This window comes from Macrotis lagotis, chromosome 2 (assembly GCF_037893015.1).
Source record: "Macrotis lagotis isolate mMagLag1 chromosome 2, bilby.v1.9.chrom.fasta, whole genome shotgun sequence".
NCBI classification, from domain to species: domain Eukaryota; kingdom Metazoa; phylum Chordata; class Mammalia; order Peramelemorphia; family Peramelidae; genus Macrotis; species Macrotis lagotis.
Genome location: NC_133659.1, coordinates 67,035,869 through 67,052,717, shown reverse-complemented (window position 1 = coordinate 67,052,717; position 16,849 = coordinate 67,035,869). Strand labels below are relative to the sequence as shown.

Genomic DNA, 16,849 nt, shown 5'->3' with positions numbered 1-16,849 from the left:
CTTTGATTTCTTTGTCTGAAAACTGCTGTTCATATATTTTGACTATTTATCAATTGAGGAATGGCTCTTATTTTTATAAATTTGACTCAGTTCTCTATATATTTGATAAATGATGTCTTTTCAGATAAACTTGATGTAAAATGATTACTGTGTATTTCTCCCCATCCTATTTCCCCCATTCATCCCCCCTACTCCCTTTTCACCCTGCTGACCCTCTCTTTTACCTACTCTAATCTGCCATCCTTTTCTAATACACATATATGTGCAAAGAGGTGCTACAGTTAGACATTCTGATGTTCCACAATTAAGACATTTTTGTTGCTAATTTTTCCAAGAAACATGACTTCTTTGAGCTAGGATTTTAGTAGGGCAGCTCTATTGCTAATGTGGTGCAAAACATATACCTTCAATGAATAACAAATTAATTTATGATATCAAAAATGAGCTAATTGTTCCTTAGGGGTCTTTAGCATATTATTTAGTCTCAGAAATAAAAGAATAAGTCATCTTCTGTCACTTTGTAAGGCTTTTAAAAAATACTATTTTAATATGCTAAATGATAGATAATAAAATCAGCTAAAAATAATCTCTCATCAGCCCAGAGGTTTCAATTCTGCTGATGGAAAATACTAGGCTAGGTCCTAGATTTGTAAGCATTTGGAGAGGTTAATAGAACCTGTCTTAACAATTTTATTGTCCTAAGAGAATTTTATAAATGCTTAATGAAGCCATATCTTTTAGCGAGATTATTTAAGTTACAATAGAAACATCTCAACAAAATTTGTTTCTGAACCAATTTACTAGAATGGCACATTTCTGTTTCCAGACTGGATTGCTCTGCTAGTAGCAAAATGTCACTTACTGCTCCTCCAGGAATGCAGATGATTTTGATGGTGCCTTGGGGTTCCTTAAGCACATTTTGAAGAAATTTAATCTCTGTGTTCCTAAATACATCACTGACATCAGTTATCTGGTAGGTGAACAACAAAAATGGACAACAAAATAAAATGTGTCATGGCAAAGCTTTTATTTTAATAATTTTGCTAATATAATTTTATTCATATAGTTTTTTGCTCAACACAGAAATTTTCTATAACTAGTTAATTTATCATCTTATCCACATGACAGACACACACACACACACACACAATATGAAGGGAAAGGAAATAAGCATTAAATAGTATCTATTCTGTGCCAATCCCTGTATGAGTTATATAAATAGTATCTCATTTGATCCTCACATGAGCCTGGGAGGCAACTGTATTGTCACCCCCATTTACCAGCTGTGAAACTCTGGCAGACAGAGGTTAAGTGATTTGCTCAGGGTCACACAGTCCGTAAGTACCTGAGGCCAGACCTGAACCCAGGTCTTCCTGACTCCAGGCTCAGGGTGCCACCCATTGCACCCCAAGTCATCTCTAAGCTTCCTAGAGTTTGAGCACCAAAGTTGCTGCCCCTACAATGTGGTACTAAAGTGAACGGAAGGACCCTACTATCCCAGGGCTCAAGGTCAGAGGTGTCAAATGATGGCCCCTCAAAGCCCAGGTACAAACCAAAGTGGATTAAAATGTGAGTGGAAATATTGTACATTTCCAATGTGAATTTGTACTTTTAAAAGTAAATATGTAGCCCACAGAGATCTCTTTCTATTTGCCTTTGCCACCTCTGCTCCAATACACCTTTTTCATTTTGGTTGATTAGAAAGCAGTCTGATTTTAACTCACTAGCCACCTCCAAAAGAAGTTTAAAATGAAGACTAAAAGAATACTCAATATGCTTCATAGGGTGCAGCTAGGTGGCACAATGGATAGAGCACTGACTCTGGAGTCAGGAGAATCTGAGTTCAAATTGATCTCAGACTATTAATAATTAACTAGCTGTGTGACCTTGGGCAAGTCACTTAACCTCACTGTCCCAACTCCCAAAAAAAACCAAAAGAAAAAAATGCTTCCTAGGATAAAGAATTACCTTCATTCCAAAGCGAGTATCTGGTTTATCAGTTCCATATAAGTTCAAAGCCTCAGTGTAAGTCATAGAAGGAAAAGGAATAGTAAGAGGATTTTTGTCCTTAGGCCATGAATACTGAAGCAAGCCTTCAATTAATTTCTGGATTCCAGCTTGGTCTACAAAAGACATCTCTATGTCAATCTGAAATCAAGATAACAACACACGGATATCAGTTCCAATAGCTGTTAATATTGACAACCAAATTTTCTTTGTTTTTTTGGGTTCTTTTAGAAACTAAAGGATTTTATACAGACATGTTATATGGTGAACAAAAAATCACTGGACTTCTACCCATTAGACACATCCTAACTGCTTTTAAGTTCAGATTTGGATAGCTATATATCAAGTTGGCATAGATAACTATGACTTTTCAGGGATTTTATCAATAAATTATGAGCATCATAAAAAAATTTGATACTCTATTGGTAACTAAGAAGTTTATGAACAGAATGGGTCAAAGGTGGATAATCATAATGAGAACTGCAATGAAGTTATGTTAAATATAGGACTACAACTAAAATAAAGCAGAATGGTTTTTTTGATCTTAGAAGTATTTCTTACACAACAAATACTACTGTTGATAACTTGTGTTTATATGGTACTTATCAGGTTAGCCTGAATCTATAGAATATTCAAAATAAAAAATGAAGTTAGCCTTAATCTCTGTAGTATAGATGAATGAACTCATGATACCTGAGTAAATTCAGGTTGCCTTTCTGGCCTAGAACCTTCATCTCGATAGCAACGGGCAACTTGGAAGTATCTGTAATTATAAAAGCATCATTAATTTAAGCTCTGGAAGAAAGACATATTCATTTTTTTCACCAAAGCATCACACTAGCCATGCTGAATGCCTCATCAGGAAGACACGTGTCCGTTTTTGCTATTGTTCCAATCAATCTCTTAATTTGTCTGAAGCTATCCAAATTTTCCTCCTTCTCCTTCACAGTCCACTTCCACCTCTTAGTCGAGAACCATACTCTTTACTTAAAAAACTGAGGTCATATGAGATGAGTTCCCTTCCACTTATTCATCTTCCACTCTTCTCCTTCTTTCCCCTAGTGTCCGACAGAGAGGTAACCCTTCTCTTTGCTAAGGCCAACTTCTCAACGTTCACTTGATCTTTTGCCCTTCTGTTATCTATAGCAGATTTCATCCTTATACATCTCTCCATCTTTTGGGATCTTGATCCTCTCCTTATCAGATGGATCCTTCCCTACTGCCTTCAAAGATGACTAAGTCTCCTTCATCCTTAAAAACTTTCACTAGATATTACCATCAGTGGAAAACTGTCCTATATCTCTCCATTCTTGGCTTTTGGAAAAGCTTTTTGCCTTTGTTGCCTCCATTTTTCTCTTTTCACTTAACCTTTTGTATAATCAAACTTATATCTGGTCCACATCACCCAAATGAAAATGATCTCCTTGGCATGGAGAATTGTTTCCTCCTTGTCCTTTTGCTGGTTTTGCTGATCCAGAATTTACTTTTGGGGTAATATTTTAAAGTTATGTGGAGGGGGATTTGAGAGGAAGTTCCTGCTTTTGCTTCCCCCCTTGACTCTGCCTTGAGTTGTACTGATTCTGATTCCACTGCTTTCATATTTGCTCCCACTCATAAAAGGACCATCCTAGGCCATCTTTTCTTCTCCCTCTAAGCAACCTTGTTGACTACCATATTGGTATAGCAACTCACTGGAGAGATCTCATACTTAACTCATCTTTCCCCTTAACCCTGCAAATTTCCTTCGAAGGCACCACCATCCTTCCAGTCTCTAAGGTTTATTACCTTGGCATTCTTTTAGACTTGCCCACATATTAAAATAGTTGCCAGATCTTGCTACTTGATATTTTTTTTTTAGGTTTTTTGCAAGGCAAATGGGGTTAAGTGGCTTGCCCAAGGTCACACAGCTAGGTAATTATTAATTCCCGAGACCAGATTTGAACCCAGGTACTCCTGACTCCAGGGCTGGTGCTTTATCCACTGTGCCACCTAGCCGCCCCTATATCTTGCTATTTCTAACCTTCACCACATCTCTCAAATTCAACTCCTCCCCCCATACACATCACTGTCATTTTGGTTCAGGCCCTACTAATCTCTAACTTAGATGACTTAAAGTAAGCCTTCCTGCCTTATGTCTCTTCTCACTCTTATCATCCTCTACCCAGTTGGCAAACTATTTCACCTTAAGCAAAATCTGACTGTGTGATTTTGTTATTTAATCAACTTCAGTGGTTTCCTACTGCCTGCAGAATAAATATAGAATCACCTCTCTATCTTTTAAAGCCCTACATAACTTGTCTCCAATGTTTCTTTCCAGACTCAATGAACATTATTCCCTTGCCTGCTCCTTGGGATATAGTCAAATTGATCTTCTTTCTGTTCCTCACAAATACCAACATTCAAATTCCCACTCTGGGACAGCAGAGTCAGAAATCTACTCCTTCCTTATTTCTGCCTCAGAGAAGTCCTCTTTTCCAGCTCAAGCACCATTTTTTTGCATTTCTCTCATTTCCCCTAATAGTTTGCCCCTTTGAAACTACTTTGTATTTAACTACTTTGCATATAGTTGCTTTTGCTATCTTTATATTTATATGGTATATATTTTTATAAGTACTTTTAATCTTCATTAAAAGGAATGTTCCTTATGAGCAGGGATTGCTTTTTCCTTTGTATTTGAATCTTCAGCATCAAGTATCTGGCACATGGTCATGTCTTAATAATTACTTGCTGACTAAATGTCATTATTTTCTTCTGTCCATCACTTCAGAATACCATTCTTAAATCTATACTGGAATCTTTTGGTAATCAATATTAATACAGAATTTCATTTTATTTTACAGGTTTTTGCTGAAACAACTATAAACGTCTAATTCTTCACAGAAGTCTGAATTCCTAAACATTCTGTAGATTAAAAATAGCTTACCTGTCGAAACCTCCAACCATCAAAAGCTGCTTGAATTGTTGAGGGCTCTGAGGAAGAGAATAAAACTTTCCAGGTTCCCTTGATGGTACCACAAATTCTTTTGCACCCTGATATCAAAACAAGGAAAACAATGCTAAGGTTGTTGAAAATTAAAAGTAAAGTATAAATAATTGGTGGAAGCTACTATTATAAATTACTAAGGTCAAGCAAGTGGAAGGTAAAAAAAAGTTCTGGTCTAGTGGCTGAACAATCAAGATTATTTTGTGCATTATTTTTTACTCCAGTAAATATTAACATTTTCCTACATTTAAATATAATTGAAATGATATTGAACTGTAATTGAAATGTTACTGAAATGATAAACTCATTAAAAATAGGGACTGTTCTTATTTATCTCTATATCACTGCTTTTATTGTAAACAGTAGACATTCAATGTTGAACTGTTGTTTAAATGGTAGCTACTAAGTAATTAAAATTTAGTGTAAAAAAAACCCAGTTTGCTAAGTCAGTATTCCTCTTGGATCCCTCAGATGAGAGATAACTAATTGCAACTTTCCCATCTCCTTATCAATGAATAGTCATTAAGTATTTAAGAAACTTGAAAATAAAATAAAAAAGTTGGGTCATGCTTGGTGGTATCATCTGCTAGGAGTTCAATTATTATCTCAATAAAACACACACACACACACACAAACCCTAGCCTAATCTTTCCTGTACTTTACCTGCATGTCACCAATTACCTCCTACATTGCCACCTACTTTTGTGCAGGTGCCTCAAACTCAGCATGTTCAAATCTTCCCCCTCAAACTTCCCTCCTCCAAACATCCCCATCTCCTCTTATGGCACAGCCATCTTCATAGTCATAATGGCTGATAACCATTGCATTGCTGACTCTTTCCTCTTCTATCTTCTTGATATTATCAGATATTGAGCCTTATTGATTCAGTTCCACAACAACTGTATTTGCCCCCACTCGTGGTTCATCTTCTTGATCCCACCTGGAACATTGATAGTTGCCTGATTTGTCCTCTATGCTTCTCCAGTCCATTTTTTATACAGCTGCTAAAATCATTCTCCTAAGGCAAAGGTCTGACAGCATTACTCCTGAGCTCAAAAGTCATTTCCTCTGGGCACAAATCTCATTTCAGAGTTGGCCATTTAAATCAGTCCATATAAACTTGCTCCTATTTATTTTTCCTGACTTATTTCATCAGACTCCTTCACTGACTTTCTATTATAGCTCATGAGCCTACCAGCTCTTCCCTAAACTGACAGACAGCTCCTGTTTGCCTCCAGTGCCTACAATACACTGTCTCCTTAGAAGTCTTCTGTCCTTTAAGGCTCACCTATGTGTGTCCCTTTTGGAGGTGGAGCCTTTCTTCAGGTAACTCCTTGAGTTACCTTGTATGGACTTATTTGTGTACACGTGGTGTACTTGTGGAAGATAAATTCCTCAAGTGAAAGGACAATTTCATTTTTGTCTTTCAAACTCCTCAAACTCTTCAAACTTTCAACCTAGAACAGCTCCTGGCAAAGAGCAGGTTGAGCTAAACTGAAGTCAGGAGAAAAACAAAATATCATAATTTTTCAGAAAGAGATATTAAAAATATCAGAGAAGTAAGCAGGAAGTATACACACCCCTGGAGTTTTCTTAAATAATGTTGGTGTTTCAATATCCACAAACCCTAAAAGAAGAACATCAAATTTATAATTAGTCAATTAAAGAAGATGAGAATAAAGAGACAGAGCTCTGAGACTGTTCCTAGAATAGGAATTATGGCTGGTAGATACCATTTATTTTATTAATCCCAGTTTCGTCAAATATCAAGAAACAGGTTTTAGGGATTTGATAAATCCTATCTTTTTGTAACATCTTCACCTTTGGCATAAAACAATTTAAAAAGTATATGATTCCTTATCTCCTATTCTTGTCCAGGTTTTCTGAATGTTATATGAAAATACCAAAGATAACAAAAATTTTAAATGAAAATCAGAAAAATCTGATTAAAGAAAATGAACCATATGCTCTCCTTCAAATGGTTGGGAGGAAGGATTAAATCAGAAGACCAAGTAGAAGCACTCCCTGACTTGCCCAAAGTCAAAGAAAGAGTTAAGTGGTAGAGCTGGCTCTTCTAATCCAGGTCTTCTGACACCAAGCCCAGGCCATTTTCACTGTATCATGTTGCTTCTCTTAAAGTAGCACTTATAGCCTCAGCTATAAAACAGGATCCATAAGTATAAGTTTGTGATAAAAGCCCTATATAAATCAAAAAGAACATTATAAATGAATTATTATTTATCTTCTCAAGTTTGTTTCAATTGAAAAGTTGACAAGCATGCCTTTTGTCTGTCATTTCAATTTGATAACTGTTAATTACCTCCCAAAAAGCAGACACTTTTGATCCACTTGACTAGACTTCTAGATTATATTTTCTGGTAAAAATATCCTGAAAATAACCATTATTTTACTCATACTGTTACATCTGAAAGAATCCTAGGTACTAGGCAGAAAGGTGCAATTCAGTAAACAAAAAAAGATGTTGGAGTACCCAGAGCAGGGTGTCCAATCTTTTAGCTCTTCTGGGCTGCATCTGGCTCAACAAAATCAAAGGCCCAAAATAGAATTTCTTATTTATGACTACAATGAAACCTGTATTACCAATGAGTGTTATAATAATAAAATGTAATAATGCTGCAAGAATGTGCTTTGAGGGCTGTGGGTTGGACACACCTGACTTAGAGAAACACTCTAACATTTCTCTTACCATGTAGATTACAGAGGTATTCCCGCATTTTCATGACCATCTTGGATCTCAGTCTTAGATTATACTGCATTTGGGAACTACGTAGGTCTAAGTAGCGGTATTTCATACGAAGAGCTTCTGTTTTCTAAAAAATTTTTTAAAAAAAAGTGGTTTATATAGTCTTTAGAAATTTCTATCTTTTAAAAACGTGAAAAGATATAGTTTTTCGGACACAAAAATTTTACTAAAATGTTATCACTGCTTTTAATAAATCTAGCCCTAATATATCTTTCTTTTACTTCTTCATAAATCTAGGAAGGGTACAGTTAATTTTTTCATATTTATCAAATGGCAGAAGACACAATTCTAGTTCTAAAGGTTTCCACTAAATCAGTTTTTGATTTAAACTTTAAGTTTTTCACCCTTGAATTGATAAAATGCTCATCATGTCAGCTCTATTTACTTAATCTTTGGTTCAATTTCAAGGTTTTTTTACTCCACAAACACATCAACTAAGAATTTATTCCTATTCCAGGATTCTCTGAAAGGGATAAAATGTTGGGAAAGAGGATAGGGAAGAGTTAGTGTGCAACTTTTCATGGTAGAAAAAATAATTGATGAACTTCTCAGGGACATGTCAATTATTATACTGTATCACTGCTGGTAAGGGAGCAAGGAGGCCAATTAGGAGTTTTCTGCAATAGTCTAGAAAAGAAGTGATAAGGGCCTAAACTAGGGTTGTGGCTAGGAGAATGAAGGCAAAAGAGAGATTTTGAGACTGGAACTGATAAGAAAAAACAAAGATTAGATATGTGGGAGGAGGAAGAAATAAAAATCAGATATGACTTCAAAGTTGTAAAACTTGAGGACTAAAAGAACAATAGTAGCCTCAACAGAAAAAAGAAGTCTAGAGGAGTGGGGGATGAAGGAGTTCCATTTTGAAGTAGAAGATCCTATGGCAGAGGATCCTCAGGTAGTTGGTAATGCCATACTCTAGCAAAGGGATTAGAGCCAAACACATATATCTGGAAGTCATCTGTTTAGAGTTAATAACCGAACTAATAGAAGCTAATGGAATAGAAAGATTATCAATAGAGAAGAGAGATCAGGGCAAGGCTTTGAGGGATATCATCCTTTTTTTAAATTTATTTAAGGCACTGGGGCTAAGCGACTTGCCCAAGATCACACAGCTAGGTAATTATCAAGTGTCTGAGGCCAGATTTGAACTCAGGTCCTCCTGACTCCAGGGCTGGTGCTCTATCCACTGTGCCACCTAGCTGCCCCTGGGAAATCATCCTTAATAGGACGGAGATGATGACTCAGCAAAGGAAAGGAAGAATGATAAGATAGGAGGGAAAATTCACAGAGAGTGTGCCATAGAAGTCAAAAGAACAGTGGCTTCAAAAGGAAGGAATGAATGATGTTGACAGTACATTAAAGTCAAACAGAGCAACCAAGAAAAAGTCATCAGATTCACCACTTAGGAAACCACAGATCATTTTGGAAAATAGTGTCAGTTGAGAGTGGTGGGGAGAGGTTGGTAAAGGAGGGGAGAGATGAGGCAATAGTCAAAATAACTTTTTCTAAGATGTTTGGCTGTGAAAAAGAGATTTTATACACACACATATAAATCCACATACATTGAGAGACATATGTGACCGTAGCTTGAAAGGATGGTAGAATTAAATAAAAGATCTTGAAAAGATGGAGAAAACCTGAAGAAAACCTGAATATGTCTGTTAGTGGTAAGGGAGGGACTAGAAGACAAAAAAAAAAATCCTGAAGAAAGCGGGGAAAGGAGAGAAGAGGCAAGTTCCTAGAGAAGGCAGCTTAGAATGGAATCAGGGCCAGACAAGTAGAAGAAGGGTTGACCTTGGCAAGATGTGGTCAAGATGTGGTGTGTGTCTTCAATAGAGGCCAAGGACAAGAGAAAGTGATAATGGATGATAGTTTTGAGATGTGGAACCTGGAGAAGAGGACCCTCTAACAGATGCTTCAGGAGTCTAGAATGCATGCTAGGGCAATAACATCACTTGTGGAGAACAGTTTATTTTTCCTTGAGCAGAAGGCATCCTCACTTATTATGAACATGCCTGCTCTTTGCCAAAGGTGCTTGTGATCACATGGGGGCCTCAATAGTGTTATAAACTCAAACAAGTACAGGGGGCCATATCTCTGAATAGATCCCAACTACCACTTTCATGCCAGATACAAATTTGCTTCCAAGATTAAAAACAATCATAGGAAGATGGCACAGACAGCTAGCAAGGCCAGACCAATGTCAAAAGTAACAAACCATCCTGCAAAGCACAGAAATCTAGAATATGTGATGGCAAAATATTATTCTACCTCATAGTGCAAAAAGTATTTTCTTGGATATAAAGGGAACTATAGCTATTTGAAGACAGTTCATAGAGAAGTTGTGACACAGGAAAACTTAAGCTGCCTCTACCATAAAGTGTTTCTATTTCACTATTTCAATCTTTTCTTTAACAGTTTGTACTTATGTTCTACTTTTATTTAATAATGCCAAAATTTCCTATCAATCATATGGAAAAAAAGACAGTAGTGACCTTTATAAATTCCTTAATTTCAAAGGGCAGCTTCTTGCAGGGATTCAAAAGTTCAGCGGCTTTCACTTTGATTTCAATTTCACCTGTTGGCATTTTCTAAAAAGGAAAAAGAAATACCTATTTTAAAAAAATCACATGGGACTTTGGATCTCTCAAAACAATCTAAGGGGGTTTTAACAGTCCCTTGTTAGAGTATACTCCAGTGGATTTGCCCACAGGCCAATTGAATTTAACAATTTAAGATAGGATGTTTTATTTTTGGCTCTCACCTAATTTAGTGAGATTTTCAACTTTTGTTGCCTTTCCTGGATATGTGTAAACTTATAAATTTAGTTTTTCTAGACTTATGTTCCAGGTGAATACACACCTTACTTTCATTTTCCATCTACATAAAAGCACATGTGTTTGTGAGCATCAGCATTTATTACATATATGAAGTTTAAAAATACTTATGTGCTAGAGGACAATTGTCTGAATTCAATTCAATAGGCATTTGTTAACTCTATTATGAGGCAGGCACTGTGCTAAGTGCTGGGGATACAAGAGGTCAAAACAGAGTTTCTACCCTTATGAAGTTTACCATCCAGTAGGGGAGACAAAACACACACACACACACACACACACACACACACACACACACACACACAAAGCTGCATCATTTCTGTGAAGACTTCTTCAACGACTGCCAATGGCTCTCTGAGGATGTGTGATATGCCCCAGGATGGGAGCTCCTTAAGGGAAGGGGACTATTTGTCATTTTGTCCTGTATCTCTAGAACCCAGGACAAAGCCTGTAGGTAAAGAAGGTTTGTTTTGGGCCTGGGCACTGCCAGTGAAGAACTCTTAGGAAGCAACTTGCCCAGGATCACAATGCCAGGTTAGGACCGAGGTGGGACTTGATTCAAGGTTTTCCTGGCTCCAAAGCCAGCCCTGAGATCTAGTTACCTCTCACTGAAAGGCCGGACATGATAAAGCTACCCATTTTTTAATGCTGCATCATAACGATGAGGGCTCCCATGTCAACACACACACACACACACACACACACACTCAAAAGAAACTTAAGATGTTTACATTTAAAGAATTCATCCCAAATGTTCCCATGGCTTCTTTGAGCATTCTGAACTCACACTGGTCTCCTCAGCCACAGTCTGACACACTGTAACTAGACTAGAAATTAGTGATGTCATTTTGATCATCTTTGAGAATGAAGAACAATCAACACCCAGAAAAATGAAGGAGTGGGATTGTGTATAAAGAAACAAATGGATTCATTGAGACATGCACATATTAAATGAAGTGAGACTCATTTCCAATCTCATTTACATGAAATTTACCTTTACAATTTTTGAAATACTAACCGGATTTTCTTGTCCCAGAGGTCGAGAGATAACAGTTCCAGTAACCTGAACAACAGATTCTATGGGAGCTTCACATAATAGCTTCTTCACGGAGGCAGCCGACTACATGAAGGAAAAAATGTAGTTTACCAGAAGCACAATGAATTGGAAGGCATTTCCAGGTGATTCTTAAGAAAAGATGGGTGGGGGTGGCTAGGTGGCGCAGTGGAAAGAGCACTGGACCTGGAGTCAGAATGACCTGAGTTCAAATCTGGCCTCTGACACTTAATAATTACATAGCTGTGTGGTCTTAGGCAAGTCACTTAACCCCACTGCCTTGCAAAAAAAACCTTAAAAAAAAAAAGGTGGGTGCTTCGCAAACCAGGTGCCAGAGTGTCTTAAATAATGTCATTGTCTTTAACGTTAAGGCTTTTCTTGAATATTAAAAAGGCTTTTTCCCCCCATTAAAGCTCTTTATAACAAGGGAAGTCAAAAATCTTGGTCAAGAGTTTCTTAAATTTTCCTTTTGGGAAAGAAAGTGCAAAGTTCTAGATTAACCCTTTGAAACCAAGGCCCATGTACTTTGTACGAAAATGCCTCTATGCTGGTTAGTATTAAGGGAAATTTAATTCAACAGCAATAACAGGCACTAATGGAGTTAATGGAAATCAACTTGAAATCACTAAACTCATCCTGGATTCCTGAAAATTTATTTCATATTATAGAAGCATAAGATTTAAACAAATACTATTTTTCCCCTCAAGAGTGTGAACACTAACAAGAACTAGTATGCAAAGCAGAAACCAATGCCAGCCTGTTGGCATGGTGACAAAAGGTCAATACTTTAAATCATCCACAAAAACTGCTCAAAACTACAGCCACTTTTTACTAACTTTCTTCCCAGGCATCAAAGAGTTTTTATCCAAATAAAAAGACTCTTTTCTATTACCTCTTCTTGGGGAATGACGACTTGAATGAGCCCATGGAAATCTCTCAGAATCAGGAAAAGGCTTTGCCTAATTCATGAAGAATAAACATTTTCAGGAAAAAAAATTAATTTTTGAGGGTAGAGTCTTTAAACAGTTTTAAAATATATATATATAGTTAAGAGGATTCTCAACATATTTTTCAAAAAATAGTGCACTTTTTACTAGCTACCCCACTAGTGTTAAATATAGAGATATTGACTGAACCTATATTTCATTAGCGTGATGAACTCCTGGGTGAGGGAATTCTTCCTCAAAATTCAGAAATTTGAATTGGCACTTTTTGTAGAACTAAGTCAAAGAAAGGGGGCTCAGGGCGCTCTGTACTGCCCAGTATCCAAGACAAAACTTTGAACCCAGGTCTATCTGGCTTTGTTGGTTCTTTACAAGACCTGTTAAAAGTCAAGTTGGAAAATTTATTTTCTGTGTTTCCTACAAACAAATCCAAATAGTAATTTGGAATATAGCTATAAACAATTTCCTCAGGATCTATAGCTCCTCTTTCTGAGTGATTTTCAAGCCAGAGGAACACACACACACACACACACACACACACACACACACACACACACACACACAAACAGGGTTCAACCCCCTCCTTTGAATGATGAGAAGATCAAGATCAAGAGAATTTAAGTGACTTGTTCAAAGTCCCATGAGTCAGAATCTGAGTCCTTTGATTCCTTTCCTTTGTATCTTTTCAGCGAGAATTCTGTGGTCGATAGGATTATTCTTAGAACTGCACAAATACAGTATTTGGGGTAAATGGTATGGTCATAAAAAAATGTTAAACCTATGGTATTTGTGCAAATCAACATTACCAGGACTCTAACATTAGTATTATTACTGCATGGATGTGGGTACATTTATCAGCTCAGTTTTAAGTAGAATATTTTCACAGCTTTTAGCCTTGCCTTAGTAAACAATGTTCTTGTGTCAAGATCAGACTAAATAAACTAAATTTAGAATCAGATAAACTGTTTCTAAGCACCTCCTGGAATCTGGTCTTTGATCATGGGAGCCAGAAGGGAATAATTCAACCCAAAAACAGGTCTTCAGTTCCATAGCTACTGCTACTCCTAACAGATATGACTATAGTAGACTACAATCAGGAAGGATTAACATTTAAAAAAAAATAAATTCCTATTGTGATCTTTATCTCAAAGTAAAAGCCAACATCAGGTAAAGGTTGTGAAGTCCACTGCAAAGATCTCTTTAGATCTTAAGATAATAAAGAAACCATAAAAATACTGGGGATATTTTCACTCTGGGAAAACTGCAGTCACCAACTTTTTGTAATCTTCCAGCAATCTTGAAAGCCCATAAAGTCCTAAGACTGGTATACGAGAAGAAGCCGAGGGATCATCTAATCCCACTCCTTCATTTTCTGAGTGTTGGTTGTTGTCCTTCATTCTCAAAGATGACCAAAATGACATCACTAATTTCTAGTCTAGTTATAGTGTGTCTGACTGTCTGATCAGAACAATATGAGTTCAGAATGCTTAAAGAAGCCATGTGAACATTTGGGATGGATTCTTTAAATTTAAACATCTCAAGCTTCTTTTGAAATCCATCATCTTAATGATGTAACTGAAAATTTAAGATTTGTTGGAGGTTCCATGGGGTTCTAGTTAGGACCCCTAAGACCTGAATTTACAATTTGTAATTATGATTACAAATCTATGATTACAAATCCAGTGCACTGCCACTTTACCACCCTCAAAAACCTCAACTATTCTTAAAAGTTCTAATTCACTTTACCTTCTGTACTGAATCCAACCACACAAGGTAACTTCTTGGCCCAAGTGAGAGGAACATAATTCTCCACAAGTATTAGTCCGGACAACAAAACTGTTGAAATCTATTAAATGAAAAAATGCTAATGAAATTACACGATATCAATTTTTAAAAATGTAAACTTGCAATTTTAACAAGTTTATATTTATATTCACAGTGCCTTAAACAAATAAACTCAAAGGGCAGCTAGGTGGTGCAATGGATAGAGCACCGGCCCTGGAGTCAGGAGTACCTGAGTTCAAATCCGACCTCAGACACTTAATAATTACCTAGCTGTGTGGCCTTGGGCAAGCCACTTAACCTCATTGCCTTGCAAAAAAAAAAAAAATGAAGAACAAATAAACTCAAATCACAGGAGCCTTTGCTTATAGCATGCTTCAAGAAACAGATTTCATCAGCGTTGGTCACCTCAACAAAGGCGGCAATCTCACTGTGAGTTAGTGGGCAATCCTTGAGACTGGACATGAATCAGTGAGTCTCTCTGTAACTGACTCATCTCAGAATATAGAAGGTTTTTTTAATTAGGCCTGTACTGAAGAGCTTCTGTGTTGGATTGGACATGTCAATATAACCTTGGTTGGCAAAGGTCACCCCCAGACCAGAATGAGTAGAGTTATATTTAATATTAATAATGACTGAGAGGTAGCATGATCTAGTGGATACTGGATTGGCCTGTGAGTCAGGAAGACCTGGTCTAAGTTCCATCTCAGATACATACTGCCTAGCTGTCCCTGGGCCAGTCATCTGTCCTTGAAGTGAAATGACTTTCTATGGCTACTGAAGGAGAAATAGAAGAGTTACTATTTGCACTGGTAGATGAGTTTTTGCAACAAGGATTCACTGTGTCAATGGTAACACAGGTACTGGATGAAAAAGATTAATTCCTAGGCACAAAAATGTTGACAGGAAGGAATCTTTTAACAATAATGCTTAAGATTCATCTAGAATTTTATGGATTTGCAAAGTGCTTTACATATATGCTCCCATCGTGATCTTTGGGCACAAAGCAAGTACTTGTTGCCTTGACAACAAACGTGTGAGGCAGGTGCTGTAACAGCCCCATTTTATAAACGAAAAGGCCAAAATAGAGAGATAAGTGACCATGGTCACAAACCTAGTAAGTGTCTGAGGCTGGACTTTAAAAACCAGCTCCTGCCACTGTAGGTGCTTCCATAGCAAACTTTTCACTGTATTTGTCCTTACGAAATTTAATAAACAACACCTCTATTTCTAAAGTGCTTTAAAAATCCCCTTTCTTTTTTATTGGTAGGCAACTGATCACTAGAGCAAAGATATCAGGATCTTGTATAAGCCCCAAAGTATTGCAACTGGAGACTTAGAGATCATCTAGTCCAAGTCCTTATCAGAAGGGAGAGATTACCCTCTTTTTTGATTCGACAAGAAATTTTATTTTCTGGGATTTCCCATTACTCTTAGGTGGAGGCCATTCTGGTAATGACCACTCTCTTTGATTACTGTTGATGGGTCTTTTAACATCCTGTTTGACAAAACTTCAGTAACAAGAAACAACTCTGTGAAAGGAATGTAAGTATACATATATAAACATATGCATATAAATATGTATATATTTACATATGCACATGTCTCTATGGGGGCATGCTAAAAGACTTAGTTTCTTAAAGGGTAAAACTGTGTCTCCAAAGTTTTAAGCTTTAAAACAGCTTTTAATAGCTTAAAACTAAACTAAGACTCTTGGGAAACACTGTATAAAAGAGATGAGAGACTAATCTACTGAGATTAACGAAACTCTGACTGGGCAGATGCTGCTCTGACAGCAGGAGGAAGGGCAGATAAGCAGACTCAATCAGTAGAAGTCCACCAAAACGTCACCTGCTATTCTCCTCCGGGTGCTCAGCATCAGATGGCGGGTGAAGGGGCCCAAGTGAGGTGGGGCTGACCTTCCGAGAGGTCCTGACCAACTCCTGTACATCAGGTACAGTCCCCGGAGGAAAGGCATGTTGGAGTCACAGGCTGAGGCAGCTGCTGGAGGCCCTCGGGTCAGTCTGGGAGGGACAAAACAGACCATTTAGAGGAAAAAAAAAGGTTCGATCCCACGGTTATTGACTCCCTTTCTCTGGATGTCATGGGTCCAGGGACAGAATAGTTGTATGAATGAAGCCCTGCTGAACCCCCGGTGCGTGGGGGGCAGGTTGGATGTGGGATGTATTGGGGGGCGGCCAGGTGGCGCAGCGGACGAGCACCGACCCTGGAGTCAGGAGGACCTGGGTTCAAATCCGGTCTCAGGCACTTAATAATTACCCAGTTGTGTGGCCTTGCACAAGCCACTTCACCCCATTGCCTCGCAAAAACTTAAAAAAAATGCAAAAGATATGCCGGGGACAGGTTGGGGTGTGCGGACCCCAGAGGACCAGGCGCGCGCGTTTGCTCGGTGTTACATTGTATCCAATCAGCCTCCAGTCTGGCCGCGCATCCGGCCCCTCCTCCCCAGCGTTTCCG

General features: G+C 37.7%; 1 protein-coding gene across 3 annotated transcripts in view; it reads right to left on the bottom strand.

Annotated features, from left to right (window-relative positions):
• DARS2 (aspartyl-tRNA synthetase 2, mitochondrial) overlaps nucleotides 1-16,849 on the bottom strand; it is a 29,403-nt gene that overhangs the window by 12,240 nt on the left and 314 nt on the right. For 2 of the 3 annotated variants that reach the window (XR_012475602.1, XM_074222056.1), the window contains exons 2-12: nucleotides 16,223-16,395; nucleotides 14,336-14,435; nucleotides 12,538-12,604; nucleotides 11,610-11,711; nucleotides 10,250-10,345; nucleotides 7,698-7,821; nucleotides 6,571-6,617; nucleotides 4,931-5,037; nucleotides 2,701-2,770; nucleotides 1,969-2,148; nucleotides 863-970 (exon numbers count right to left, since the gene is read on the bottom strand). Coding sequence is in view for 2 of the 3 variants with exons in the window: in XM_074222056.1 (XP_074078157.1) it covers nucleotides 863-970; nucleotides 1,969-2,148; nucleotides 2,701-2,770; nucleotides 4,931-5,037; nucleotides 6,571-6,617; nucleotides 7,698-7,821; nucleotides 10,250-10,345; nucleotides 11,610-11,711; nucleotides 12,538-12,604; nucleotides 14,336-14,435; nucleotides 16,223-16,395 (1,174 nt within the window). In the remaining variant the exon portion in view is untranslated. Of the gene's footprint in view, nucleotides 1-862; nucleotides 971-1,968; nucleotides 2,149-2,700; nucleotides 2,771-4,930; nucleotides 5,038-6,570; nucleotides 6,618-7,697; nucleotides 7,822-10,249; nucleotides 10,346-11,609; nucleotides 11,712-12,537; nucleotides 12,605-14,335; nucleotides 14,436-16,222; nucleotides 16,396-16,651; nucleotides 16,801-16,849 lie in introns of those variants that run through there. The other variant, XM_074222057.1, reaches the window with a different exon arrangement.